At 48.2% G+C, this 27,201-nt stretch overlaps 1 protein-coding gene across 1 annotated transcript; it reads left to right on the top strand.

The window, feature by feature from the left end:
- Positions 1-12,494: 12,494 nt before the first annotated feature.
- On the top strand, positions 12,495-19,983 carry TNFSF4 (TNF superfamily member 4). Its single transcript, XM_048313557.1, has 3 exons — positions 12,495-12,796; positions 17,316-17,358; positions 18,802-19,983. The coding sequence occupies exons 1-3, from the start codon at positions 12,599-12,601 to the stop codon at positions 19,158-19,160; spliced, it is 600 nt and encodes a 199-aa protein (XP_048169514.1). The 5' UTR covers positions 12,495-12,598; the 3' UTR covers positions 19,161-19,983.
- The last annotated feature ends 7,218 nt before the right edge of the window (positions 19,984-27,201 follow it).

The following is a 27,201-nucleotide window of genomic DNA, read 5'->3' as shown; positions in this document are numbered from 1 at the left end:
AGCTCGCAGGGCTCACTCCAGTGGTTCCCCTGCCACCCTGTTTTGCTGGGGGCATCACTGGGTTATGGCTCCAGGGAAATTTCTCCCTGCTTCCTGCATAGCAAAACTGCTTGTTGTGGAACCCAGCTTGTCATTCTCCCTTCAGCTCTCATGACACCCAGCACAGAGACAGAGGGACTGGGATTTCCTGCAGAGGCAAGAACTGCTCAAAACTAAGATCTTCCCAAGCAACCTGTGGTTTGAGACACCAGGCGCCTGTGGTACCAGAGAGCTGCAGCTCAGATGCCCTTGGCTCTCTGATCCTCCAAGGCAGCTCTGTCTGGGCACGGACACACAACTCCCTTGGCTGCTGGACTCCTTTCTGAGGCCTCAGAGCAGTGCTGGGGTTCCTAACAGGCTTTGAAGCTGACCTCAAGCAGTCCCTGCAGCGAGGGCAGGATGGAGGACAGCACTCCAGGGACAAGGCTGTGTCCCTGCTCCACAGGCAGTGCTCCTCTCAAGGAGCTGGTGTCCAGCACAGAGAAACGTTCTACCCCAGAAGCCTGTCAGTATCTGACTGGTGGGGTTTTGGTTTTTCATCTTGAAAGATTTCAAAAGTCTTGAGGATGCTAGCACTGGATTGCTTTGACTTTGGGAAAATCACAGCCTTAAGTAGTGCTTTTTTACCCCAGATTTGACTACATTCACACTGTTTTATTAAAAGCATACAAAGGACTCTTCATGGGAAGAAGAAAGGACAACAACCCACAACTCCCAGCATCAAACCCCCCTGCTCAGCTTGAGGGACACGGTGCTGAGACAGCAGGGATCAGTTGGCACCCACTGTCTCTGGGGTGTCTGTCTTAGAATCATACAGTGGTTTGGGTTGAGACCTTAAAGACCATTCAGTTCCAACCCTCCTGCTATAGTCAGGGACACCTTCCACTAGACCAGGTTCCTCCAAACCCTGTCCAGCCTAGAATGGGGCATTCACATATCCTCTGGGCAACCTTTGCTAGTGCCTCTCCACCCTCACAGTAAATAATTTTTTCCTAATATCTAGTCCAAATCCACTTTCTTTCAGTTAGAAGCCATTCCCCCTTGTCCGTGCAAAAAGTCTCTCTCTGTCTTTCTTGTAGGCTCGTTTCAGGTCACCCCAAAGCCTTCTCTTTTCCAGGCTGAACAATCCCAATTCTCTCAGCCTTAGGGGAGCAGTGCTGCCCCAGGTTTGGGATGTTGGGTGAAGGGGCTCCCAGGCTCCTGCTCTGTGTCTACGCCTCTGTCAGTACTTGCAGTGCAAAGGTACGGGGAGCTCTGCTCAGGAGTGCACATTTATGTACCTGCAGCCAGAGCTAGCCAGAGACTGACAAAGCTCCTGGCCTGCATCTGCCTCTCTGGCAGCCCACAACCCCTTGGCTTTCATTTCAGCAGGATGTATGGCTGAAGGAGAACCAGCCATCTCCATTTTAGAGGCTGGAATTTTTCCTCCACCTCTGCTTTCTCCACCCCAGGGTCTCTTTGTTGGGCTTGGGCTCTCTCTGGCTGCTGGGGTGTTGCCACACACTTGGGTGCGGCTCTGGGGCAGGGATGGTTGTGCAGCTGGGGCTGCCCATTGTGGTGGGCTCCTGGGAGGCGGCAGACACACTCTCCACCTAAAAATTTCCAGCTGACTTGAGCAGTTTCAGTTTTTCCATCCTATCTTCTGCCCAAGTCATAGCAGTATTGATGATATCGCAGGGTGGGGAGACATGACTTCACTGCTCCTAGCACTGTGTACATGATGCTGCCACATTATCAGCTGGACTTCTCCAGGATTTTTTTTTCTTTTCTCTTTTTTTCCCCTTTGCTCAGCCACTGAATACCAGAAGTCTTTTTCCAAAAAAACACCAAAACCAAAAACAATCAAACCAAAAACACAACAAAAAAAAACCCCAAACTGATTTCTTTGCAGTTAAGCCTAAACCTAACCCTAAACCCATATCAAACTAATGCTAGAAAGCAAAAGGACCAAAAGGAAGATCTTCAGACACTCCTGTTGGCATGATAAGATGCCAGGGAGACAGTGGCTTTAAAAGTCTTCCCTTCATTCCAGTGAGGAGGTATGGGAGGCAGGGTGGGATGTGAGACAGGGCTGAGTATATCACAACCTTGGGGCTTTATTTTCCAGCACTAACCCACATCTCCACCCAGATCTACGAGGACTGTGCACATGGCAAGTGTGCAACTACCAATGAGTCATAACCACAAACATTTTTATCCATTAGCAAAATTAGCCTGCCAGGATTAATGTAACCACAGAAAAATCAGTGGAGGAAGTAGAAAATTGACTGGGAGAATCTTTGCCTGAAAGATGGGCATGAAACCTGACAAAGCACAGCCCAAACCATTTGAGATTTGATGGTACCTCACAGCTAGGTCTCCTACCATAATCTACCATCGAGGCAGATGGGACACCAGCTTGGAGGCAGTGTCCTGCTTTCCCCTCTGTCCCAGAGCCAGTGAGCTCTCTCCCATTGGGACTCATACAGCTTTCAGTGTCCATGAGGAGCTGCCAAGGGTATGTGCAAGAGTGAGCCTAAGTGTAGACAGATTTTCCACCACTTCCGTCTTCAAATCAGGACTGGAAAATGTCACAGGTCGGCGAGAGCCTGTGGCACTCAGAGCAGAGAAACCCCCGCTTGCAGCACTGCTGCCTCCCTGCTCAGTCGCTGTCTGCCTCGGTGACCTAGTTGAGTCATGGGGGGATGGCAGCCGGAGACATCCTGCGCTGTGGGTGGCACTGACACTCTGGGGAGAGCGAGGGGCTTCTGCACAGGGCCACTGCCCTCCTCACGGAGGTGGGGGAGCAGGGCAAGAGGGCACCCGAGGCAGGGCCAGCTCTTGCTTGCATCCATGTCCTGCCAGCCTGCTCCCCATGCTGCAGTCCAAGAGGTTTTTGTGATTTATCTTCCTCTGGCCAGAGTGAAGGATGTGGCTGGCAGCTCCCTCCCAGGTGATGTGTGGGAGAGATGGCACAAGCTGAAGGCATGGGTTGGGTGGTGAGGAAAGGAGCCAGGCTCTGCGTGAGCTCCTGCAGGGCCTGGCTGGGTGTTAACCTCCGGTTCAAACACACTAAGTGTATTCAGATATGTGTTCACTGCTTGCAAGTGCTTTTCTTGCTCAAGTTTCAAAGAAAATATATCCACGTGTTGAGTCATTGCTTGGTGTTTTGTCTGATCATTGTCACTCCATGGAACCCATCCCATTCCCACATGGAACACCATCCTCCTGGGGGCAGGACACATGTTTGAGCTCCTCCAAGGCTGCTTGAACTCGGGGCAGCGGAAGGCAGGCGCTGCTGCCACTGGCTGTGGCCCTCTCAGCACCCCCCACAGACAGAAAGCATTTCCTGGGAAAAAGCACAGATTTATTGATGTTATTGGCACTAAAGATTGCTCAGAATTGCGAAAGAAAGGCTGAGATAGACCTTTTTATGTTTTTTTCCTTTTTTTCCTCTGAAGTGTCTTTTTTTTATGTGCACAAAAATTTTTTTTTGCAGGCTGAAGGCCTCTCCAGCTATAAAGGGAGCAGGGCTGGGGCTGAGGCACTTTCTGCCTGGGGGTTTATCTGAAGCAGAGTCAGGACAGCAAAGCTTCACCTCACCTCTGAGGTGCCATGGGTGGGGTGCGGGTGACCCCCTGCAACCATGCCCCAATGCTGACGTGCTCCCACAGGAGCTGGTGGGTCTGGCCACCACTGCTCCCTCCCTGCCTGGGACAGACACCATGGAAGGAGAAGAGATGCTGTGAAAAACAAGGTAATCTGGGGATCTTTCTCCCATGCCCAGCCTTGAAGGGAACTGAGGACATTGGCAAGGAAAAGTTGTCTTAGGGGAATAAACTGTCTTGCTCAGATCTGAATTACCTGTTGTGTCTGTACTGAAGATGCAAGTGAAGTCCTTTTAGGTTCTATGAAGCTGCAGACACTGAAAAAGCAAAGAATCCTAAAACACGAGACGAGGAAGAGATAAATGATCAAGATGGAGATGTTGTCAAATTCTTGCGTTATAACTTACTGATTTTGCAGTCAAGCAATGAAAATAATTAAGAGTCGTTTGATGTCAGCATGGGTGTCTGCCCAGAGGACCTGTCTGAAGGAAAACGAAAGGCATCAAATGCTCCAATAATCTGTTTCACATGTGAGCTCTGGTGGACTGGGAGGGAGAGGACACTGCCTGGGTTACTGCATCTGCCTTGGTGAGGAACTGGGAAACCCTTCCCATCTGCCAAGCAAGGAGGGTGATCAGCCAAAGGCACATGGAGCTCATTACAGGATGCTGGGAAGAGCCTTCTGAGACTGCACAGGACTCGCTGTGGGATGCCTGGGGAAAGGGATGAATCAAGGTGGGAGGAACCAGGAGGAACCAGGAAAACAGAGGGAAAGGGGGACAAAAGGGGCTCCTCAAGTGCCTGTCTGGCCATGCCCTGTGCCTGGTGGTTCCAGCATGTCCTATCTGCTTTCCAAACTCTTTTTAGCTGTTTCCCTGCTGAGAGTCTCTGCTCTGTGTGCACAGGCATGTGAGGGGGTTGGAGTACCTGTGATCGGAGGGGACACCATGGGGAAAAGCAGCCTGTGTGCCAGGATGGCAGCAGCCAGAAAGACCGGGGTGTGGTTGGGTATGTTGGCTAGCAAACAGTGAGCCAGGCCAGCTGGAAACTAGGATAAAAGGCTCAGGAGTCAGGAGGATAGACTGCAGAGACTGTATATCTAACACCAGCAGCTGAAGGAATTTATACTGTGTGTATGTTCTGGGCTTTCATCCTGGTAAGCCAGAGAGGGAAACAGGATGAGGCCACTGGTGTTGCTTGTGTGAGGAATGTGCATTTTCTGCCTGTGCTGCCAGTGGCACACTGGTAGGAACTCACACCTGCTTGCCTGCCTGCAGAGAAGCGTCCCCTCTCATGCTCCCCCAGAGGATGCAGGCAAGGGAGCCCCAGACATATCCCTGAAGCCCAGATTTGTCTCTGTGTCTAGGGGAGAAACAAGGCTGGGCCGTTCATTTTTCACCTAAGGACTAGTGAAAGTGGCAGATGGAGAAGAGAACAAACTCCGATCAACTGCAAACATCAGCGATGAGGGGCCGACTGCTCAGCCTGCCTGGATTTCACACTGTTGGCACCCCTTGCACTCCTGCCCGTGTCCCTCGGGGCTGGCAGCGTGGCACAGGCAGGCAGAGCCTCTGGGGGCTCTGGTGGCAGCCACAGCCCGGGTGCTGTGCCCCTGCTGTGAAGGCTGCCGAGCGAGTGCTGCGGTGTGTAAAACAGAGAAAGCCTCTGGCTGGGGTTACTCATCTGGGGCTCTCGGTGCTGCCTGGCTGCCCCCCGAGCGGGCGCTGCCAGGGGCCGGGCGCACTCATCCCTGGAGCCCCTGCGTGTGCACGAACGCAGCCACGGCTCCGGTGCCCTTCCTTCCACAGCACCCACGGGCTGCTCCCGCACGGCCCCGGGCAAACCGGGCCTGCCTGCTGGGCTGTAGAATGATACAGCAGCCGGGAAACCTCTCCTGCCCCTGCTGTGCTGCTGATTAATGTCATGCAGGCACTGAAGTTTGAAGACTGAAGGCCTCAAGGACTATCTGCCAGGGGCACCCTTGGGTAAGGGGCCAAGGACTGCCTGATTTCTGGAGATATGGGCCTTTCCTCATCTCGCCCAAAAAGTAAAAGTGTAAGCCTATGTAAACCCTGTTGTGATAACGACTTTTCAGTCAGTCATTAAAGCTGCATCTAGATAATTCAGTGTTTTGCAAATAAAAGGATTAAAAAGAGAAAACTGTTTTTTCCATGCGCTGTGTTAAAACAGAGATTGGCACCAGGTCCCAGCAACCTTCCCCCTGCAGGGTCCAGAGAAGGGAACGGTGATGCTGCTGGGAAAATCTCCATCAGGACTTGTGTGAGACCAAGGAGAATGTCGGGAGAGTTTACAGTGGTTTGAGATGGACATTTCCTAATATTGAAATGGTTATACTGGAACTACTGTACTGGATGCAAGTGCTATATTTTGTGGGTTTCAAGTGCTGAAGTTTTTTAATTGCTGAAGAAGTGGTCGGGGCTTAAGGTCACTAGTCAGTGACCATGATCTGACTATAGTCAGTATGAGTGAAAGGAGGGCAACCCCAGCCAGTAATACAGCTACTAGGTATTGCAAAAGAGTTAATATAAGTTAGGGGAAATTATGAGCCAAACTGACCAGGTGGAAAAAACAATAGCTAAATGACTGTGAATGGAAAGTTAAAGAACCCCTTAACATGTATTTGAGAGACAGTGAAGGAAACAATTTAGCCAGAAGCTTAACCTGACAGCCGTTAGAAGTGAGAAAACAATATTGAGAAAACAGAAAAGGAAAGGGTTCATAGAGGGAAAGGCTGTGAAGCATCACTCTAATCAGTGTGTTTTTATTGACACCAGATCCTGATTCAGTCTCTGAAGTTCCACGGTGAGTGGATTAACCTTTGCTGATGAAGCTGATGGTGAGAGGCAGGTGAAGAGGTATTGCATGCATCCTGATCAGCAAAGGATGCTAAAATATCATCCCAATACAACACTGGCAAAGGGGTGAAGTGGCTTAAGCAGGAAATGGCACTGTACATGGATCTTTCTTGCTGGGCTTGGCTGGGGCAGTAATAACATCTAACCCTTCTCCACCTCTGTATTGCAACAGTTTGAAGTAAATGCAGGGCCATCGCCACTGATTAAAAAGCACAAGTCACCCTAAAACAGAGGCTGGGATTTGCAGACAGAGCTGTTGCAACTCCAGCCTGTGTCTGTCCTAGAAAGGTCACCAGCTCTTAACTCCATTTCTTTCTACTGTAGTCTCTACTTGCTTACCACCCAATTGCTCATGCTTCAGCTATTTAAGGGAAATAATAAGGCTAAGAAAAGGAAGTACCTCCGCCTGCAAATCTTTCCCCAAAATCTGCTTGCAATTCCCATGAAGGTTAAAAGAAGCAAACAGGTTAGAAACACACAGGAAGACTCAAAAGCTGCAAAACCCCCTCCTTTTCAGAAGGAATAAATTTGGGACCATCTTTGCTGGCCAAAAAACTCCCACAGGGGTGATTAGGGGAAGCAGTCAGGTCAATGATGGCAGGACCAGATAGGAAGAGAAACCACTTCCTTAACCCAGAGCAGAGCTGTATCTGGGGCATCATGATCTTCATGTCCCTCTCGGGGGTTTCTAACACCACAGGAATGAGTGGGAATGGAGCTGGGCTATCCAGCAAGCTCTGCAAGAGCTCCATTTCTGAGTGTCAGTTGTAGAATTCTTTCTTTTTTTTAAACAACATGTTGTTTATTCTCTGTACCAGGAAAATGTCAAAAGATGTATCTGATTTTTCTCTCCTGATATCTTACTGTAAGATGGTGTGTTACGGTGGGATTTCTGACTGAAGCAGCTGTAAGACATAGGAAGGAAGATGTGTGTGACTAAGTTCACCTCGACCTTTCAAAGGTGTCACAGTGAATGCTTAGCCCCAACCCACTCAGCTGATAGCTGATAAGAGAAGTCCACTCCAAGGAACAGAACAGCACAGTCCACAGCGGCCCACTGTGAGACAGAGAGACAATGCTCAGGGCAAACCACGATCAGCCATGGAAAATCTCCTGTCACATCCAAAAAGGGGCAGCAGCTGATCTTTGGAACCTGACAAGTCTGGTGTGAATTGTGGTGGCTGCCAGCTGAGGCAAGGCTGACTTTGGCTTGCTGGGAAGGCTGCTCTGCTACCCATCGGGGTTGTGCTGGAAACCACAGCACTGACATGGGAAACCACCACTAAGCACTGGGCTCTGCCCCAGTCACTTACAGATCCCATCTGGCCGGGCACCAGAACAGCTGCCAGCACTGCCAGGGGGGCAGGTCCTAGTCCTGCCTAGATTTGCTGTGCCCAATGCAGCCGGTGCTCGGCACTGTGTCCTCTTGGAAAACAGCCTTCTCTTGGCCCAGGGTCTGTGACAACCAGGAAAAAGGACTCTGCACACTGCAGTGAGGCACCAGCAGCTGCTGGAGGAGTGTGCTGGGGAATCCATCCACTGCTCATCTCCTTGCTCCCATAAAGCAGCTTCCTAGGAAAAATACCAGTGCAGCACTGTGGGATGAGGCACAGTGAGATTTAACTCAGTGAAGTGATCATGCTCCTCTTTGGTGATCTCTCCACAGAATCCTGGCTCTGCCTAAATATCAATATTTTTCTTTGTGACTTCACAGCATTTTCGCCATTTCTGTCTCTAATTTACACTGCCAAAAGTAGCCTGACTAACATGAATTCCTCCTTACTGGCTCAGTGCCTTTGCTGTCAGAAATCCTTGACACACACACACATCAGCCAAAAAGTAGCTGTACACAATGAGCACGAAAAAGCCACATGGAAGTGAAATTAATCACAGAATCATAGAATATCCTGAGTTGGAAGGGATCCACAAGGATCATTTAGTCCAACTCCTGAATTTTTAGAGGGCTTCTCTGCCTGTCACCTCCAAGAATAACCTTTCAGCTCAGATTCATAATCTATTTTAGCAATGGAAAAATAGATAATATTTTTCCAGTTTAGGATGAACTGAGCAACTAAAATCAATCCGGAATCAACAGATTCTTGATGTGCTGCATGTGAAAGACATTGGTGTCTTTTGCTCTGATGACCAAGGGAGAAAAATAGTTAATGTGGTTCAGAGACACTGGAGCAGGACTCCACAAACCTTTTAGGCAGACGTCCTTGACTTTGATAAATAAACCTATCTTAATTATAAAATACTTTATTTCTGGAGTGAACAGAGACATTAAACAGCGGCAGCAGGGGCAAACAAAACATCTTGCCTTTGTAACGCTTTGCTTTTCTCCCCCTCAACGGCTTCCTTTGCTATTCTCTACTGTTTCACTAACTCAAGCCATGCCACCAGTCATTCCTGAGGCAAGGACAGCCTTGGTGGAAGACAGGCAAACACACAAGAAGACAACCCAGCATCAGGTATAAGTTGTGTTACTTCACTGCAGCAATGAGAGCAACAGCATTGCTCTCCTGGTAATTAATTTCAGGTGCAGGCCAAACCCTTAAATTATAGGTAAAAGCTACCAGCAAGAGCTGAGAGGCCAGATCTCACTTGTGAGCACGTCCCCCTTCCTGCTTGGCTTGCCAGAAGATTCCCAAGGAAAAGGGCACACTGCAGAAGGGCAGGAGGACAAGGTGCTTCCTTCCATTTGGTTAACAAACCATCAACAATCACTCAATCAGCTCCCGACCTGCTGAGCAGCAGTTTCACACAAGACCATGCTTCACAGGTATTATGAAAAAAAGAAACAAGACTATTGCTGAAGGTACAGTGCATGCCCACAGCTACTCCTCTGCCCAAGAGTTTTCCTTGCCCCACAGACAACATCCGGTTTTGTTCTTGGAAGCTCATACTGCTTGCTACTTGTTTCCTTTTTCCTTGTAGCTGTTTACAAACAGTTTAACTGGTTCTTCCACTGTTCTTCTGAGAAGTTAAATTCTCCTATATAACTCCCCAGTTCCTCCTTTTGAGGGGATGAGAGCACTTTCCCTGAGAAATGGGAGCTAAATAAAGGTGGGTGCCAGTAAGGGCTGCCAGGTCTTGGTTAAAGGCTTCTGCTCTGTGGCTCTCACACACAGAGTGCTCCTCACGGGCCAGGGGCTGTGGTCTGCACCCCTTCCCACTGATCTAGAGCACTGGCAGGCTGGGGGCTCCAGCTGAGTTCTGGTACAGCCATGACACTTTAGCAGGATTTAGCCTTGACTGTAACCAACACACTTTAGCCAAAGTTTTAAACCACTCAGCTCCCCAGTCTGGGAAAGCTCATAAATGACAGACTAATGTAAGAGATATTGGATTGTCATCAAAACCAAACAAACTAGCATGCCTTATTACCAACTCACTCTGGTTTCCTTCAGTCCTTGCTGGATTAAAGTGTCACTGAGAGGCGTTTCTTTGGAAAACTAACAAGATGACCAGAGCACCAGCATGCCCAAAGCCATCCCAGCCTGCCTGCTCACTGGATGACTTGATGACTGCAAAGGGTTGAGGCAAACCCCAAGAGACTCCAGCTTTAGGGTCCCTGTGGAAGAGAGACCAAAATAATTTTGATAAACACAGGAGATTTTGGCAAATGCTGGGTGTGTGCAGCAGGTCTGCGATGTGTCAGGATTCCAAAGGCCTGGAAGGTTTCCTTCAGAGGGAGAGCAGGGCCTCTGAAAGCCACCAAGTAGCATGCACTTATGGGTTTCCATAAGCAAGGCAGGAGGAGAAGCTGAAAGCAATCAAAACCACTGAAGAGACTATGCATGGGTGTTTCTGATGCCCCTGAATGAGTTGTCCTCTTTCCTGTTTCGGATACAATGCCGGGGACATTACTTGAAATGCAGCTTTTGATCCTCTGTTCTGCCAGTGCTGCTAACTCAGGCTGAGAGACACTTGCACTGGGGGAGCACAGAAATGACAACAATTTCAGAAATAGAGAAGCACAACCTTCACCAACAGGATTTTTTAGAGTTTTAGAAACAAAACCAGTACAAAATCTAGAGTCGGGGAGAGAGGAGATGGAGACAGGTAAGAGCTTGCATCTGGTTCAAAGGCATGTGTGGAAAATGTGAGAATTACAGGCTTGCAAGGATTTGGGATGTCTTAGCTCAGCATTCTGGCATTATTGCAGAAACTAAGCAGTGAGCAGCAAGCCCAAATTTCTTTTCCTGGAGGGAGCAGGTTGGGACCACTCAGAGCGGCTTTCCTGGGGACCTCATAACCCCTAGACATGACATTGCAGATCCATAGAAGCAAACAACCTTCTTCACATCCCTCCAGCCCCAACAGGCCTCTGCAGCACCTCAAGGCATCACTTCATTCCTCTGCAGGACTTGGCCCAGCCTGGGTCCCATCCCAGCTGGTGTTCCCAGGTGCTGTGTGACTGCTAAGTGTCACAAACCACCGAACTCACACTGCCTCCAAACTCACACTCTGCATTTGAGGGAGCTGCTCTGGGGCAGCACAAACCCTCCTTGCTGCAGCTGCAGTCATATTTCTGGTTGAGGAAGGAGGGTTAGGCCTGTTCCCGGGGCCTCTTCGTTGGGCTGGGGCTCAGTCAGGTGCTCCAGCACACCCAGGAGAGTGACCACTGGTGGGAGGGGAAAAAGAATTTCCATGCACTCAAAAGCCAGTGGAAGACATGAAAGCCGAACCTTCTTCACTAAGTTTCCATGACCTGTGGTGTGTTCTCCAACAAACACCAGAATGTATTCCTGACTCAATCCATCAACTCAAGAGCAAGAGCAGCGTGCATGGGGTGTCCTCATGGCAGGTTGCCTACCCAGTTGCTACACTATCCTCTACATTTGGTTTATGTTCACAGGAAATATCCTTGCCTAGATGGGAAAACACATGAAAGAACATTACTCCTGCTTCCTCTGCATGCAAGTTACATGTCAGGACATGTGCCTTGTGACAGGCTAAGAGGGCACATTTTGGGGAAGGGAAACTTTCTGACAACTCATCCCTAGAAGGCAGGCAGGTAAGAATACTCCCAATGGGGTCCATCCTCAGCAGGAGAAGGCAGCACCTGACTTCAGTCACGATATGGTAATTTACAGCAGCAAAAAGTCCAGCAAAAAGAGCAGTGGAAAGACCAGTGCTGGACTGCCCCCAAAAAGTGAAGCAAAGTCTGTCACCCAAAACAAGCACAGGAGATGGTCCCTGCTGCAGTCAACTGACACTTGGCAGCTCTGAGTGTCACAAGCAAAAATCACAAATAGACCAACCAAAGGGTTGTGCTGGTATCCCAAGGGACAGGCTTCCCTCTTCCAGGAGGGAAGCCTGGATGGCCAGGGAATGTCCCTCTGGAGGCATTTTCTGGACTACAGGTTTCGGAGTGTGCAAAAATGGAAGTTGTTCTGCAACAGTTCTCCATTTTCTCCCTCCTATGCTTTACACTACATCCCATGGCTTTAAAACCAGAAGAAAAAAGTGAAAAGGGAAGTGCATCTTTTCTTTCCAATCCCTTATGCTATCCACCTGTCCAACATCCCTTCCTATTCATTGCTTCTTTACAGAAAAGAGATTTCAGGAGCATTATATGATGCTAGCAAGGGAAAGAACCAGCCCTGTAATCTCCTCACCTGAGGCTGAACAGAGAGGTGAGAGCTTTTACTGATAAAAGACTGAGTGAAGACAAGCACTGTCCACCCAACTCTTCGCTATTGTTGGAAAGAACACATATCAAGACGTCCACAGTTGAAGCTATGAAAGACATAAACACCTCTCCTTTCAAAGGCCCTTACTCAAAACTGAACTGGGATGCAATAAATCAGCCCCCACATTCACACAGAAAACCAAAAAAAAAAAAAAAAAAATTCAAAAAAAAAAAAAAAGAAAGAAAAGAAAGAAAGAAAGAAAGGAAGGAAGGGGAAATTTAGATTAGTCACAAAGAAGTTCCCCCGCCTGCTTCTCTGTGCATAAAGCAATCTCCTGAAGGCACTGTCTTCACTTCATCTCTGCTCCTAAGACAGGAGCTCATCAATCCCCTGGTCCCTCTGGCCTCTTGCTGTGCTCCTGGCCCCTTCCCCAGCAGCTGCTGGCAGTGAGGCTGGGATGGAAGGACAGCCGGATGCAGAGCCAAGAGATCGAGAGCAGATGGATTGTGAGAGGGAAGCTGTGGGGGATGAATGGAAGCGCTGGCAAAGAGGACAGGTTAGGAACACGCTGCACCTCGTGTCCGCAGTTGCTCAGTGGATATTGCTGCTTGCCTGCCTGATTTACCTTGGTATAGATTTTCTGCGGCCCGCAACGGTAAGAGCTCATGTTCAACCCTTTGTCTGCTGGTCTGTAAAGCTTTGTATGGGTTTTCTTTTCTTTTTTAAGAAACAAAAAAAGCTTTAAGTTTATCCCTATTCAAATCCCAAGTTTTTAATCCCTTCTGTATGAGAGTAATTTAAAATTTTTTTTTAAACTGTCTGTCCTCAACATTCAGTATTGCCCAGTGCAGGGTTTGGGGCCAAGTTTCCAGCAGAGTGACTGTTCCAAGAATGTTTTTTTCACTGACCCCTGGGGGAGGGAGGTCTGACTCCCTTGCACTCTCCCCCCTCCTTGCAGTGACTTGTGCGTATTTCCATTTAGTTGAATAAGATCATGTGCGTGAATGACAACCCAATTTGCTCATAAACACCTCTTGAACTTTTGAAGTGTACCATATGGCAGGCAGATGTGTGAGAAAGCAAGTTACCCTGTGCCAGTTCTAGGAAGACCCCCTGACACCTTCGGGTGCTCTCAGCCTGCCCATAAAGTGGGGTTAGGAGCAGTCATCCATGTTCGTGCGTGTGTGAGAAATGCTAGTGTCTCCAGAGAGAGTTTCGTGTGCCCATAACACCAGAGCAAACAGTATAAATAACAGAGATGCTTGAAGCTCACAGTGCTCTAGCACAAGCTGCAGCAAATACATGTTTGCCTCTCTCACGTGCTTGCAGGCTGGTGGATTGTCAACAACCTTTCACTGCCACTTCGGTGCTGCTTGTGCAGTAGTGGCTTCTCCTCCCACTCCTTCTCCAGGAGCTTTGTACCACTTTAAAGCTTGTTGTGCTTTGTTTTACCCGAGTTCATTCTTTCCTCCCACCTAGGCTTGGCACAGAAGCAAGCCAGGTATGTAACCATAACCATGCAAGAGAGGGATGGCTTCATGCTCTGGGTCCTCTGCTGTCTAATGAAAACCCTTGTGCTTTGCACAAGTTTCACTGACCTGAGTCTCACAGCAATGACCCTGGTAACTCTGAAAGATAACTCTTGTAATTCAGGTCAGTCCTGTTCTCCTTCCACTAGTCGGGAGAGAGAAGTTGCACTGTAAGACAACAGAGGAGAGCAAGCAATCACACTGCTCAAGGTGCAGAAACCTCTCCCAGGTCACACTCTGGCTGTGAAGCCTCATCTCTCAGTAACTGGCTCTTCTATAAAAATGTTCCTCTTCCAGAGGAACATAGCAGGGTCTGACATTGCTGCCTGTGAGCCTTACAAACCCAAGAGAGCAGCAGCAGGCGAGGGGACACAGTGCATGCCTGGAGTTTCCCTTCCTCAACAGAAACAACTGAAACAGGGTGCTCGAGGACCAGCAATGGCAACAGATGAGAAGTTCAGGTCCTGGGAATCACCAAAGGACCTTTTCAGTTTTAAACACTAGCTAACTACAGGGTTAGGACTGGTTTCTATTATTTTAACAGACAACCCTGGTGTCCTGTTTGGAGCGCACTGTGCTGTGCAGGAGTGGTCTTGTGGGCTGTACATTAGGGGGATTTTATTGCAGTGCAATTACAGGGCTCAGCTGAATAATCATGAACTGACCATATAAATGTCTCCTGAAGGGGTAGCAGTACTGATATGACTTGACTTTTAGGGAGTTTGGAGAGATGGACTTTTTGGAAGTAGGGGCACAGCAGCATGAGAGTGGCAGGCTTGGTAGTGCTGGTCCATGGGAGCGAATGAGTGGCTCTCCCTATCCTTGGGAAGAGTCTCCTTCTGTTCTCCAAGGTGCAGAGTGCCACACTAACTACATTCACAAGGAATAACTGCGATTTTCATAGAAAGACCATATTTGATTTCTTTCCATTGTCCTCATGGAAACATGGCTCTGAAAAAAACCCTCCTGGACTGTTGTGTGAAAACATAGCATAAATAATGTCATGGCACATACTCAGGAAAGTCAGCATCTTCAGCCCAGACTGTGCTTAACAAAAAGGGACAGTGATCTCATTTCTGTCACGATGCCACTTGGAGGACAAACCTCAGATGAGATTTCCAAATGAGGAAGTTAAAACAAAGGCTAGCGATAGCCTGCTTTTGCATCTGCAATTCCCACCTCTGCTGGAATTACCTTCTCTTTCCACACCTCTCCTCTTGCATGGGAGGTAAAATCCATGATCCTAATAGCTCCTGGTGAGGAGAAGGTACAACCCACTTCCAGAGAATGGTCACCTGCCACCTGTGGGACACCTCCACGTGTGACACAGGCAGTTGATCACAGCAGTCCCGTCAATCAGCCCCCTGAGCTTTGCACTTTGTGAGGTACAAACTTATTCCTGAAACTTCTGCCACATGGCATGGCTCTGGACACAGTGTCCCAGCTGGGAGGAAGTCTCCTGTTTGGGGATCCCGACCAGGCAGAAAGGAAGAGTCTGTGTGTAAATGATGCAGGGAAATCTGAAGCTGTTAGTAAGAAGCGCCTCTGTGTTCTCAGCCCTCCTGGCACCTTTTCCCACATGCCATATGAAGGCAGAACAAAGAGAGGTCACTAACTTTGGTACGAGCACCCAGAGTCCTTCCAGTACTACATTATCCGCTCAGCAGGATTCACAGGAGGTACCTGCAAAGTGCTTTGAGATCATGCAATAACTGGAAGAGATACGTAGAACAGGTAATTTGCATTAGTGACAATGGGGCTGCTATTCTTATAAGTGCAACATGTTTGTCACCCAGGCTGGCTGTGTTTCATACACCCTGTCCACCAGCGGCCAGATCACACAGACTGAGGTAGATGTTGTTTGACCTCAGACACTCAGTGCTTTGCTATTGTCTTGCTGAGAAACTACCCGGAAATCCCGCCTGTCTGAGCCAGGAGAGAAATGCTTGTGCACTCGGGTGCCTAGAATAAGAGCAAGCATGAGATTCCAGCTGAGGCAATGGATCGGGATAGTAATGCCAAGGGAGATAGTTCCACCAGAGTCACCGGGCGATTAAAGCTTCTGTTTGTCAGTGGTATCCAGCCGTGCCGGTGGAGCAGGCGCGCAGCATCAGCCGTGGCAGCACTAGAGGGTGCCAGAGCAGACCTTTCCCAGCACCGGCACCCACCTCAGCTCCGGCACAGAGCACACCGGGCAGCCGGGCTCCCGTCGCCTTCCCCTGCCGCTTGCCTTTGCCCTGAATCTGCAGACAGTCTGTGCTCACACTCTGCACATTCCCTGTGCTCAGGGCTGCTCTGCCCCTGTAACACCGGAGGCCAAATACATGAAAGTAAGCCCAACCCACATCTCACCAGCACACCTTCTCCCTTAGGAAGCCTTTGGCATAGGTAAAGAGAAGAACGCAGAGCACTGAGCCTAAGCTTTCACTCTTTAATCAGGCAAAACACTGAAGACTTGTGGTTGTGCAGAGACTGCAGATTTGGGTCTCCTGTGGTTATGACGAGAGACAAGTTTGAGATGCAAAGTTCAGATTTAAAAATCCAATACAGAAGCTTGGTGTCTTCATATCTGACCAGTAAGATACACACTTCTATATTTGCATTCACTTTCTCTGTTACATTCATAAAATACAAATCACAGAATCATAGAATGGTTTCGGTTGGAAGGGACCTTGAAGATCATCATCTCCTTGCAACTCCTCTGCCATAAGCAGAGAGGGACACCTTCCACTAGACCAGGTTGCTGAAAGCCCCATCCAACCTGGCCTTGAACACTTCCAGGGATGGGACATCCACAGCTTCTCTGGACAGCCTGTGCCAGTGCTTCCCCACCCCCACAGGGAATTTCTTCCTAACATCTAATCTAAACCTGCCCTCTGTCATTTTAAAACCATTCCCCCCTCTCTTATCACTCCAAGCCCTTGTCAAAAGTCTCTCTCAAACTTTCTTGAAGCCGCTTTAGGTACTGGAAGATGCTTTAAGTTCTCCCTAAAGCTTTCTCTTCCCCAGACTGAACAACCCCAGCTCTCTCAGTTCTGCCTTCATAGGAGAGGTGCTCCAATCAGTTTTAAACCCATCTCAGGGCACTTAAGAGCGTCTGAGAGACACACACCCAGTAACAGCCTGACCCAAAGCGCAAGGAACAATAAAGCCAGACCCACCTCTTGGTGCCCTGCAGGAGGGTGAGACAGCACGCCAAGGTCCCCGCTCTGCGAACAATGCCTGTCTGCCAGGCGCCGTAAGTCAGACTGTAAGTCAGGCTCGAGGAGGTCATGCAGAAAAGACTCTGCACCCTATGGTCCTTCCTTGCTGTCTGGTCTGACTCAATTACACACGCCAGCGTGGTTTTCTAAACAAAACAAACACTGCCCGGGGTGCTCTGGAGGGCTCAGCACTGGGCTGGAAGTCGCACTGGCTGGGAACCATGCTGAAATAGTATTTTATAATAATGATTTAAAATCAAGTCCAGATCATAGCTGGCTGGCAGCAGCTGTGACACCGCGGCTGGCTGCTGTGCTTTTGGAGATGCAGCTGCTCTGCCCTTGTAGGGAATGAACAATCCTGGCTGGGAAATGAAAGTGACAGCAGCAGCAGTGAGGTACCAGCCCCGTGCCTTAAAAAGGATTTATCTTCTCTGTTTTCCAGACCCAGAGCGACAAAGTGCTGTGGACCCACATCCGGTACACAGGTGGGTGTTGGGGTGGGGGGACCCTGGCCCCTTGATGATCCCCAGTGCAACAGCCACCACTGTGCCACATTTCCCTGGCACACTGGGAGGTCTCCTGACTCCCCACTCTACCACCATGACCTCCATGGCATCCAGTGGCTCCTGAAATACCTAAGTGGCTCTTATGTGCTTTGTGCCACAGTGATGGCTATTTCTTCTGATGGAGGACAGGTCCCAGGGGAGCTGTTGGGGGAGAGGGGCCAAGCCTGCCCCAGTGCTGCAAGGGGCCAAAATGAAACAAATGGGTTTTCCCAGAGCAGAACAAAAAACGTGAAAATCTACATGGATTTCTGCAACCCTCACCTATCTCCTAAAACAAGCTTTCACTCTGTGAATGAACAAGAAAGGCATTTTTGAGAATTTACTAAGTACACACGGCACACTCTTGGGGTATTTCTGAAACAAGTCAATGGTTTCCTGATTTATGAAAAATGTAAATGATTTCCTGGGGAAGAGTGGGTGAGAGCACACACCATATCTGATGTACTCCTCTGCGTGCCAGCTACATTGGATGTTTGTCCAATGACACACCTCAATGATAAAACCAATTACTAAATTTTTAAAATAATACTGAAAATATTATTGACAGTTTTCCTTTCAGTTAAAAGTGTGAGGCAGCAGTGAGTCCAACCTAATGGAAACTCATGCCCTTTAGAGGAAAAGCTTGAGAAATTTGGCCCCAGCCCAGAGGGGCTGTGCTGCCTGCCTGGAAAACTTTTGCGTCCCCTGGTCCCAGGGGTTTCAGCTGCTGTGCTGAAAACCCAGGGGCACAGCAGAGAAACATGACCAGCATAGCTCTCAGAACTGTTACTGCTCATTCCAAGAGAAAACCTTTCATGCTAAGTTCCGGTTTAATTTCTCCTTATTCTGCTTAATTATTTCCTTCTGTTTCTGTCTCTATGCTGCTCTTTCATGCTGTCTTCTGTTAAAAAAACAACAAACAGCCAAACCCAAGACAAAGGCTTATGTCACCAATATCTCCACTTTTTGTCTTCCTTCCAGCTCTGAAAGCTTTTTCCTCATCTTATTTACTGTCTTAATTTTCCTGTTCTTTTTATGAACCTGTGTTTCTAAACTCACAGTGATGCTTTACTTACTATATTTTTCTGTATTCTAAGACATAGAATAAGTAAATAGTGCATAAATAAAAATTTGGAGGAGTAATCCATATAAACTATGTGCCAAAAGGCACAGCTTAGTCAAGAGTGGGAACCTGTAAGTTTTCATGGTAGATGATGTCTGTCTAGAGTAGATGATATTCTAACTCTGGTCTGCCCTGTTCTCTAGCTCACTCTTCCCTTTCTTATATTTTTCAATCTTTCCTGCAGCCAGCTGGTATAAAACAACCCATTTCCTAGAAGACATTTGCCATCATGGGATCATCTTTGCTCTCTTCCATTCCAGGTAAAAGCATCAAGGGGATAGCCATGAATCTCAGTGCTGAATTAGGCCCTATTCAGATCAGAAATGGTTCCATCATGATCCCCTGTGATGGCCTCTACCTCGTGTCCCTGAAGAGTTCCATCTACATGGAAGAGGAGGACTTGCTGAAGCTGACCCTTGTGAAGGGGACACACAAGACAACCAGCAGTGCCCTGTGGGAGCAGACTGTGCAGAAAAGCGACACCACAGTAAATCTCACCACAGTGCTCTTCTTGTTTCAGGAAGACAGAATCACTCTGTCGACCAACTCCAATGCCACCATCTCAGGTCTATCATTTAGCCTGGTGTTAGTGACACCAAGGGCTGACTGTAGGAGCTGATGAATGAAGTGCAACATGGAAAGTACAGCCTTCCCTACCAATCTGTAGGTTTTGTACTTGTACAGGCAGATTGCTCTAGAATCCCTCCCTGGGGCCGCAGAAAGCCTCAGCGGGAGTGCAGATAAACCACAGTGCAGACAGGCTTTATATAGTGCATGCAGGGTTCACCTCTTTGGAGCTCTGTGCAGCTGATTTGCTACCTAGGATGCATCTTTCCAACACTGGGGAAAGGGATGCATGGAGCTCTTGAAGAGAACAGTAATGAAAGCCAAAGAAAGTCACCCAAGCTTAGCTCATATTCAGAGAAACCCTGGGTTTCTCTATTTACTTGACAGTATCTGTATATAGTAGAAATGTGCTGTATTTTTTCTCAAATAAAAGTCTGGTAAGTCAGGAAGATACCTCAAGTGTCTTGAAGCCACTGGGAGTAGGAGGAGCACAAGTCTGCTCAACAACCCCTCGCCTGGCAAGACGAAAAACTGGGAAGAGGCAGCAAGGGAATGCCTTCGGAGTGATCCAGATAAAGACTTTCTCACAGGAAAAGGCCACGAAAGAAGGAGGTATTTTGAAATGAGCTGACAGGACTGCACTGGACAGCAGAAGCACAGGTCTTGCACTGGCTGTGGGGTTTTGGGGAGCAGCCTTTGAGAGAGGAGGCCCACTGGCTGTTCCAGCTATCTGCAGCCTACTGAAGCCTGACCCAAAGGAATATCTGGTGAGACATTTACATCTTGAGATGTAAGGTCTCAGAGGAAAGTCTCCTTCAAGCACACACACACTGGCTTGACCCAAAGTGATCCAGGCACATAAAAACTTGAGAAAACGCGAAGACTTCTAGATTTGGTGAGTTCTCTCTAATGGACCAAGTGAAACCTGTAGGTCTGTGCATCCTTTCCTCAGGGAGGACTCAGATGGTTCTTGTGACTCCCCTTGACTTTGTCATACAAGTGTGCACCAGGGATTCACAGGCATGACCTCCATGAGGCCCCTGTGCACACCTGCCTGGCTCTTGCTGAAGTCAGACTGCTCTCAGTGATCCTGGGCTGCTCCTCCCTGTTCTTGTTGCAGCTTGGGGCTACTGGAGACAAGTCCTGCCCTGCCCATGCCGCAGGCAGCACATGACCTCAGCACAGCCAGCAGCTGTGGGATTTTCAGTTGAAGCAAGGCAGATTTTAAGGGCAAGTTGACTACGTGTGTCCCAAAGAACTCCATCAACATTTCAGCATGTCACTGCTGGCTGTACACTCCAAAGCCTTTTGTTAAAAGTATTTATATATTTAAATGATAGGCGTCAGAATGCTACATCAGATTTCTTAGAAACACTGGGAAGGGTTCAGACCAGGTTGTCAGCACTGAACTCCTCTTTGAAAATGCTCCCAATGCCATGGACTGTTCCTGCTTTGCAGGCATCCAGACACCCGGACCTGGACTGACCTGCTCATGGCTGAGCACTCCTGCAGGCTCAGGTGCTACAGGCAGCTAAGGAAATCTTCCAGGCCTTGGAGAGCTTTCCATGTACTTTAGGCTAAAGAACTTCCCTACCTGGGCCAGGCCAGAGCCTCAGGGGAAACCTCCGTGGCTGAAGCAGTTACTCATGTAAGAAAGAAAGAAGCAGCTTTTTGCCTCTCAACTGAGAAGCTGTGGCTGACTTGCACCCACAGAATGCTCATCATTAAGGGATATTTGGGCTTATAACTGTGGCCACGCTTACCACCACGGGGACTGATGGCAGCTGCACCCTGCCCCCAGACTGGGGATTGTCACACTCCCCAGCTGAAGTGAGAATATGTTTCTCTTGCTAAAAAATAATAAAATTTTCCTTTGTAACATTTGGGCTTGTAGTGTCCTTTGAAGGTGAGGGCTGGGGGAGAAGGAGTTTGGCAGTGACTGGTGAATTGTACATTCAGTGTTTGAGCAGAGATTTCCACTGGTGTGAAAACTATATGCAATTTTCACATACTTCTTTTTTTTTTTACAGTTCAGCTTTTGTTTCAGCTCTCCACAAGGGTATGCAGGGCTAGTGCTTCCCAATGTGTGCTAACACAGGGCAGGCCATGGTGTGTGCAGGGTGCACAGGACAGCAAGAGAGATTAAGCCTAGAGAACACAAATGGATTTGTTCTTTGGAAGGCTGCACCCTTTCTTCTTGTTTAGAGCAGGAGAGGGCATTTCACACACTGGTTCCACTGCACTTCCAGGCTGAACTAGACTGGCCTACATACATACACATGCATGCACTTGTCTTGAAATAAAAGTTGAAACAATTCAATACCTGACATCAATTACTTGAGGGACTGACTGTCTTCATCAGTAAGTTTCCATACCATCACCTTTTTTTTGTATCTGGAGACCCCTTTTTCCACAAGGTTAAAAGTCTCTTTGATATGAGAAACATTAATTTTTGTTCCTGGGGTTGTTAAGGCCTTATAGGAGCTTACGGATGGGGCTAGAGTCCCATCTTACAGCTCTGTTCAGCCAGGTCAGTGCACTGAGGGTTTAGGTCACCCCTTGAAGCCGGAGGTGTGGAAGTGCAAGGCCGGACTAGGCAGTTCCTGGACACAATCCCTAACTCCAGAGGGGCAGCACATTCTTCTTCCTGTACTTACTGCCACTGAAAGGGGGCCTTGTGGTCTGTCCTCCACAAGGCTTTCCATGAGGGCCATTTCACAGGACACAGCTACCAGGTGGGTCATTACTGTGTTTTTTGTCTAACACATGCTGTTACACAAGCTACAGAGGTGGCCACTGTGTACTCCTTCCCTTCTCTCTCTTCTTTCCCATCTCTCCTCACTCACAGTAAAAAAAAGGGCAGGGTGACAAAGCTGATGTACGAGCCATGGCCACCCTGGGGAAGGAGCTGGCCTCGCTGCTCCCATCTTGCAATCCAGCTGAGAGGGAACTACTGAAGGTGATGCAGAACAGAATGGGATGCAGGCTGCTTCTGCTTACACAAGAAATGATGGGAAACATTTAAAGTCCATTCACATCCATGTGAAAATCACCTCATTTTCTACCACATATGGTTACCAGTAATAATGAATGATGAGCCTGTGGTTTTTCAGACACCACTTATATTTCATCAGCCAGAGTGAGTCACAGCTATTGCCTGTCAGCTTTGCTAGACAGAGAGAACGAGAAAGCTGAAGCGTGTTTGCCAAAGTGCAGGTGACTGCTGCTGTTGTAGAGCCAGCACTGTAAGCTCAGGCAGCAGAAAGCACAGGAATTTAGTTTCCTTATTCAGCTATCAAAATGGGGAAGTATGGCATAGAACCAAGCAGCCTCCTGCAATAACTATTTGGGAAGGTTTGATTTATTAGACTTTTCTCAGCAACTTCAATCTCTAACTTCAGAGCTGTTCTCTGAGCTGGCAGTTGGTTCCTGTTTTCCAAGGGATCCAGGCCAGCCCCAGAGATGCTTGTGTCCAGCTATGGGGTAATCCACCAAAATAAGCAAATTGAGCAACACACTCACTGAGGACTGGGAGGAGTTAGTGCCAGGCCAGAAAAGGACAGTGGCAGCAGAGTAGAAGGATTTATCATCTGCAGCCTTATATGCCCTAAGGCCAGGGAGGATCAGAGAGGTTATTTGCCCATTTTCCAAGTGGATGAGGAAGGAGCTTAAGGGCTCAGTTCTCCACTTGGATGAGGAAGGCTGCTAAAAGCTCAGTTCTCCAAGCAGATGAGTAAAGCTGTTAAGAGCTAGCAAGCCCAGCAAGCAGACTGGAGACTGGGGGCACATCTCCCCATGGAGATGCCACGCCTGGCAGCTGTTCAGCATCCCAGAGCAGAACATACCCTGTTGGTACCCCACATGCTGTGCTGGGAGAGGCTCTCTGTGCCCACTGCACCAGGAAGGAGGAGCCTGAGGACTAGAAAACCCACAGGCCAGGACAGGAGAGGACAGTGCGGCTGGCTGACCTGTCCCAGGGGAGCAAGGACACTGGGTACAGAGCCCAGGCAAACAGGGAAGAAGAGCTCAGGAAAGATGCAAAGCTGGTAGCAGGTCCATGGATTGACTGTCTTTAGGATTTTGGGACTACAATGTGGAGTCGGAAGGCAGGACTAAAGGAGTGTTTCTCGTGTGAGCTCACTCTCAGTGAACCAAACCTCCACAAACACCTAAACACCGCCACTGCCTCCTCAAACACCCACTTCCTCGTCTTGCACAATTACCTTCTAAGTGTGATAGCTCTGTACTCTTGCTCACCTGTTGTCCCAAGGGGATTACAAGTCCCACCTGCTCACAAGCACAAGAGCACTCCCATTCCTAGACCTGCACTTTCTCCAGTGCCTCTGCAGTTTGTGGGGGCTGGTAGTCCATGCTGTTCTTTGGTGGCCAGCCAAGGCACAGGTTGCAGAGCTGGGCCTCTGGCCAATGTGCTTGGATGGTCTGTCAGTGCTCAGAGAGTAAACAGGACACAGTTTGGGGCAAGATAAAACTTGATATGGTCACAGATGTACTTTCCTAATAATTGCATTCATTGTTTGCTTTAAGGCAAAATTCATATCTATTTACTGGCAATCCAGAGACCTGTTCCATTTCTTTATAAAGAAAAGGTGGTGCTGAACACACTGCAAAGATAAGCATTTAACCCACCATAGGATCTGATTCATAAAGGATACAGCAGCTCTATCGTTTCATCACCAAGTACATGCCTGAGACAAGATATCACTGGTGTTATCTCAAGGACTTCAAAGGACTCACTTTCCTTTGGCTTCTTTTGTTAATTTAAGGTTTCTGTTACTGCTAGTGTCTGCTTATTTGGCTTACTGTCACCAACACAGAAAGTGAGCAGAACACACACATCCGATGGGGACAAACAGAGGAGATTTGGTTTCAGACTTTTTTAGGGGTTATTTTAAGGCAGCATTTTGAAACACTGATTGATCTGCTTCTCCCTTCATCACTTCCCATAGGACCCAGAGACATTGACACACTGCCAACAAGAAACTTCTTTAATGTCTCATGTGCTAGGGTAACAGCTGGACTTGATAGTCAAAGTCTTTTCCAACCTAAATGATTCTGTGGTTCCATGTGTTCCACCCTGGAAAATGTGACGAACTAACTCTGGCAGCTGTTCACCTACTCTGAAGAGCCTCAGATTATACACTGTCCCCAGCAGTATCCACACTTTACAAGAAAAGGTTTGCTCCAGGTCACAGGAGACAAATCCCACTGCATTCCCAGTTGGTTTCAATAAGTCATCTCCCAGGTGTGCCTTGTGTTATGCTTGATCCTTTTTCCAAAATTGTTCTTTCTAGAAGCAGGAGTAGGTGCTGCCTTGCTGTGCCAGTGCTTCATGGCCCATGTGCCAAACTGATGTTTGCATTGACTGTGCTGTCACAGATGCAGACAGACACTTCACTGCCCCATTCCAGAAAGAGTCAGGACTCCTCCTTGCTGTTGTAGGTACTGTCACATACACCTTTGTCCCATGCATGGGTTTGCAAAAATAACTGCAAAGAAACTGATGGAGAGACTCCACTGACCCTGCAGACCTCCATAGGGATCTACACACAGTTTGGACCAGAGAAGCTCTAGCTGTCTGCAAGAACTGTGCTGCAGGTGGTGTTGGTCTGAACTGAACACCAGTCACACCATAAATACTCCAAGATTTGAGGTCAGTGCAACAATGCTGAGTAAAGAAAGCTGTGTTAGACCAGAGAAGAGGCTGAATCAGTGATCAAAACCTAAACTTGGTGGAAACAACTGGTGCTGCATAATTAACACCTGCCATGCTTCACATTGTAAACACAGCTGATCAAAAGAGCAGAGAGAGACAAAATCACCAAAAGGTGCTGAGCAGGGAAAGCTCTGAGGGGTGTTCCAAACAGATGGTGAGTTCCAAACAGATGGTGAAGATGGCTTTGCTGAGAGACAAGTGGCTCCTCCATGTGTGTTGGGTGCAGATGAGCATTCCTGTCTGTGGCTGGGAGCAGCTCCTGCCCACAAATTCCCCAGGACAGTGTGTTTTGGATCCTGGGAAAACCACACTCACAGACCCTACACATGAAAAGCAGTGAGCACTGTAATTGGCCCTGGAAGGCTTCTGGGAAGGACATGTAGGCTGGAACAGTACCTTGGCTTAACAGCAGCCCAAGGCAAAGTACTAAATCATACAGCATCAGGAGTCACTGTAATACAACATATCCTACCAAATGGATGTAAAATCACATTGTTTTAGATAAGAATTATTGTGATTGAAAAATAAGCTAGTTTAGTTGGAGAACATAGGAATAAGTCATAAGGAAAGAACACAGTTCTCTCAAGTAATGAAAAATGACCTTAACTATTGAAGATCATCTGCGTAAGCACATTAATTAAGGTGTTTTGTTTAGCAGTGATGCCTATCAGATGTCTCACTTCTGGCGTATATTTTCCTTGGGCCTAAGGCTGTACTATAATCCCACCATGAGGGAAACTTTTTCTGGCCTTGCAATTCTGGAGCATAGCTCAGAATGAGTGGCTTTGTCTACACCAGCTCTATCCCTGAGACACCAGCACTCTCTGGTCACTGTGGCCCCAACAGCATGTGAGAGCAATTTGGTTTTTTTGCTTTGTCCTGTTTTGCACCCTCTCTCCCAAACTGCGCACAGTGAATCAGACCTCGAGGTCTCAAACTTTCTCTCCTTGTCCTCCTGACCACGATTATCAAAAGCATGAGTATGTTAAAATACTTCAAATGAAAGTACATTTGGTCTCATTCTTGCAACACTTTGACCCTTGCACTTTCTTCAAACCCAGGAAACTGCAACAACAAATTAAGACATATTAAGCAGGGACTGCGGTTATGGGTATTGTGTCACAAATATCTGAGTATTGTCCATCTCAGTTTAGCTATTTCTAAGTCTGTTCTGCAATGCTTGCACACCCTGCAAACACACGTGCAGATATGCCAGGTATACCACGTTTTCCTCACAGCTCCTGTAAGACCAACTTCAGCAAATAGCAAGGCATATGAATTCAGCAATGCGGTGGCAAAATAAACCTCAGGCCCAGACTCACAGTTGCGTTTGAAATGGTCCTGAATTGCTGTGGTGGTTTTCCCCAGCTTGAAATACCAGACTGGCCACTGGGGGGTTGCAGGAATCACTCTGATGCTGTTCAGACGATGGAGAGTTTTGCTTGCTGCTGTTCTGGTCGCAGACAGCGAAGGGATAAAAGCAGCAAGAGATGACACAAAAAGGCAATGGGAAGAAGGCACGCTCAGACAAGGGTTAGGGCAGGTCCCCATCAACCACAGAGAGCAGCCAGTACGACCATGACTTCTCACACACACTGCCTGCAGTCCCTGTGGCCCTAAGCCAAAGGCTGGGAGTAAGGAAAGATTGTGATTGGAGTTCTGGTCTCTGTTCCTGGACCTGGTTTTGGTGCTTATCAAAAAAAGAACCTAAAGCAAAATTTATGAAGGATGTGGCACCACCCATCACAGCCTTGCAACTGGAGTTGGGATGCCTCTGGCTTATTCTCCCTGTCCCATCACCTTTGCATGGTGACCCAAGCTCAACAGGAAGGTTGAGATGGCTGCCATGCAGCAGTGAGAGAGGCCTCATTGTGGGTGCAAGTCTTACCTCAGGCTGAACAGTGCCTGTTGCTTGTCTTTCACATGTGATTTTTTTCCCATGCAAAAACAGGCCAACAGCAGAATTCAGTCTTTGTCTGAATTTTAAAGTTTCCCTGGGAATGAAGGTTTAGGCTATTTCCCATGTCCATCTACACTGCAACAGAACTCGAGCAGGATGAGAAGAATCCAGCACTGCTGAGAACAGGCACACTGAGTCATGTCAGGATGAGAAAATTAGCCACCCAGGGAGCTTCAGGCTCAACAGAGAGACTTCTAACTACACTACATGCCAGTAAGCTTGGGCAGTCTTGGGGGGAAAAAGATGCCTGGGATACCCCTACATTTATGAGGTCTGGCTATCTCCTGATGTGCTGGCAGGTGGTGTACATATGGGAAGTGGAAGCTCGTATGTGTGGGGAAAACATCTGGATCTTTGTAAAAAAACAAGCACTGTGTGGATGAGGAGGTGGGAGCTCCC

The sequence above is a fragment of the Corvus hawaiiensis genome, chromosome 9 (assembly GCF_020740725.1).
Source record: "Corvus hawaiiensis isolate bCorHaw1 chromosome 9, bCorHaw1.pri.cur, whole genome shotgun sequence".
Lineage (NCBI taxonomy): Eukaryota > Metazoa > Chordata > Aves > Passeriformes > Corvidae > Corvus > Corvus hawaiiensis.
Note: the sequence above shows the minus strand (reverse complement) of the source record. Positions and strands in the feature narration are given on the sequence as shown.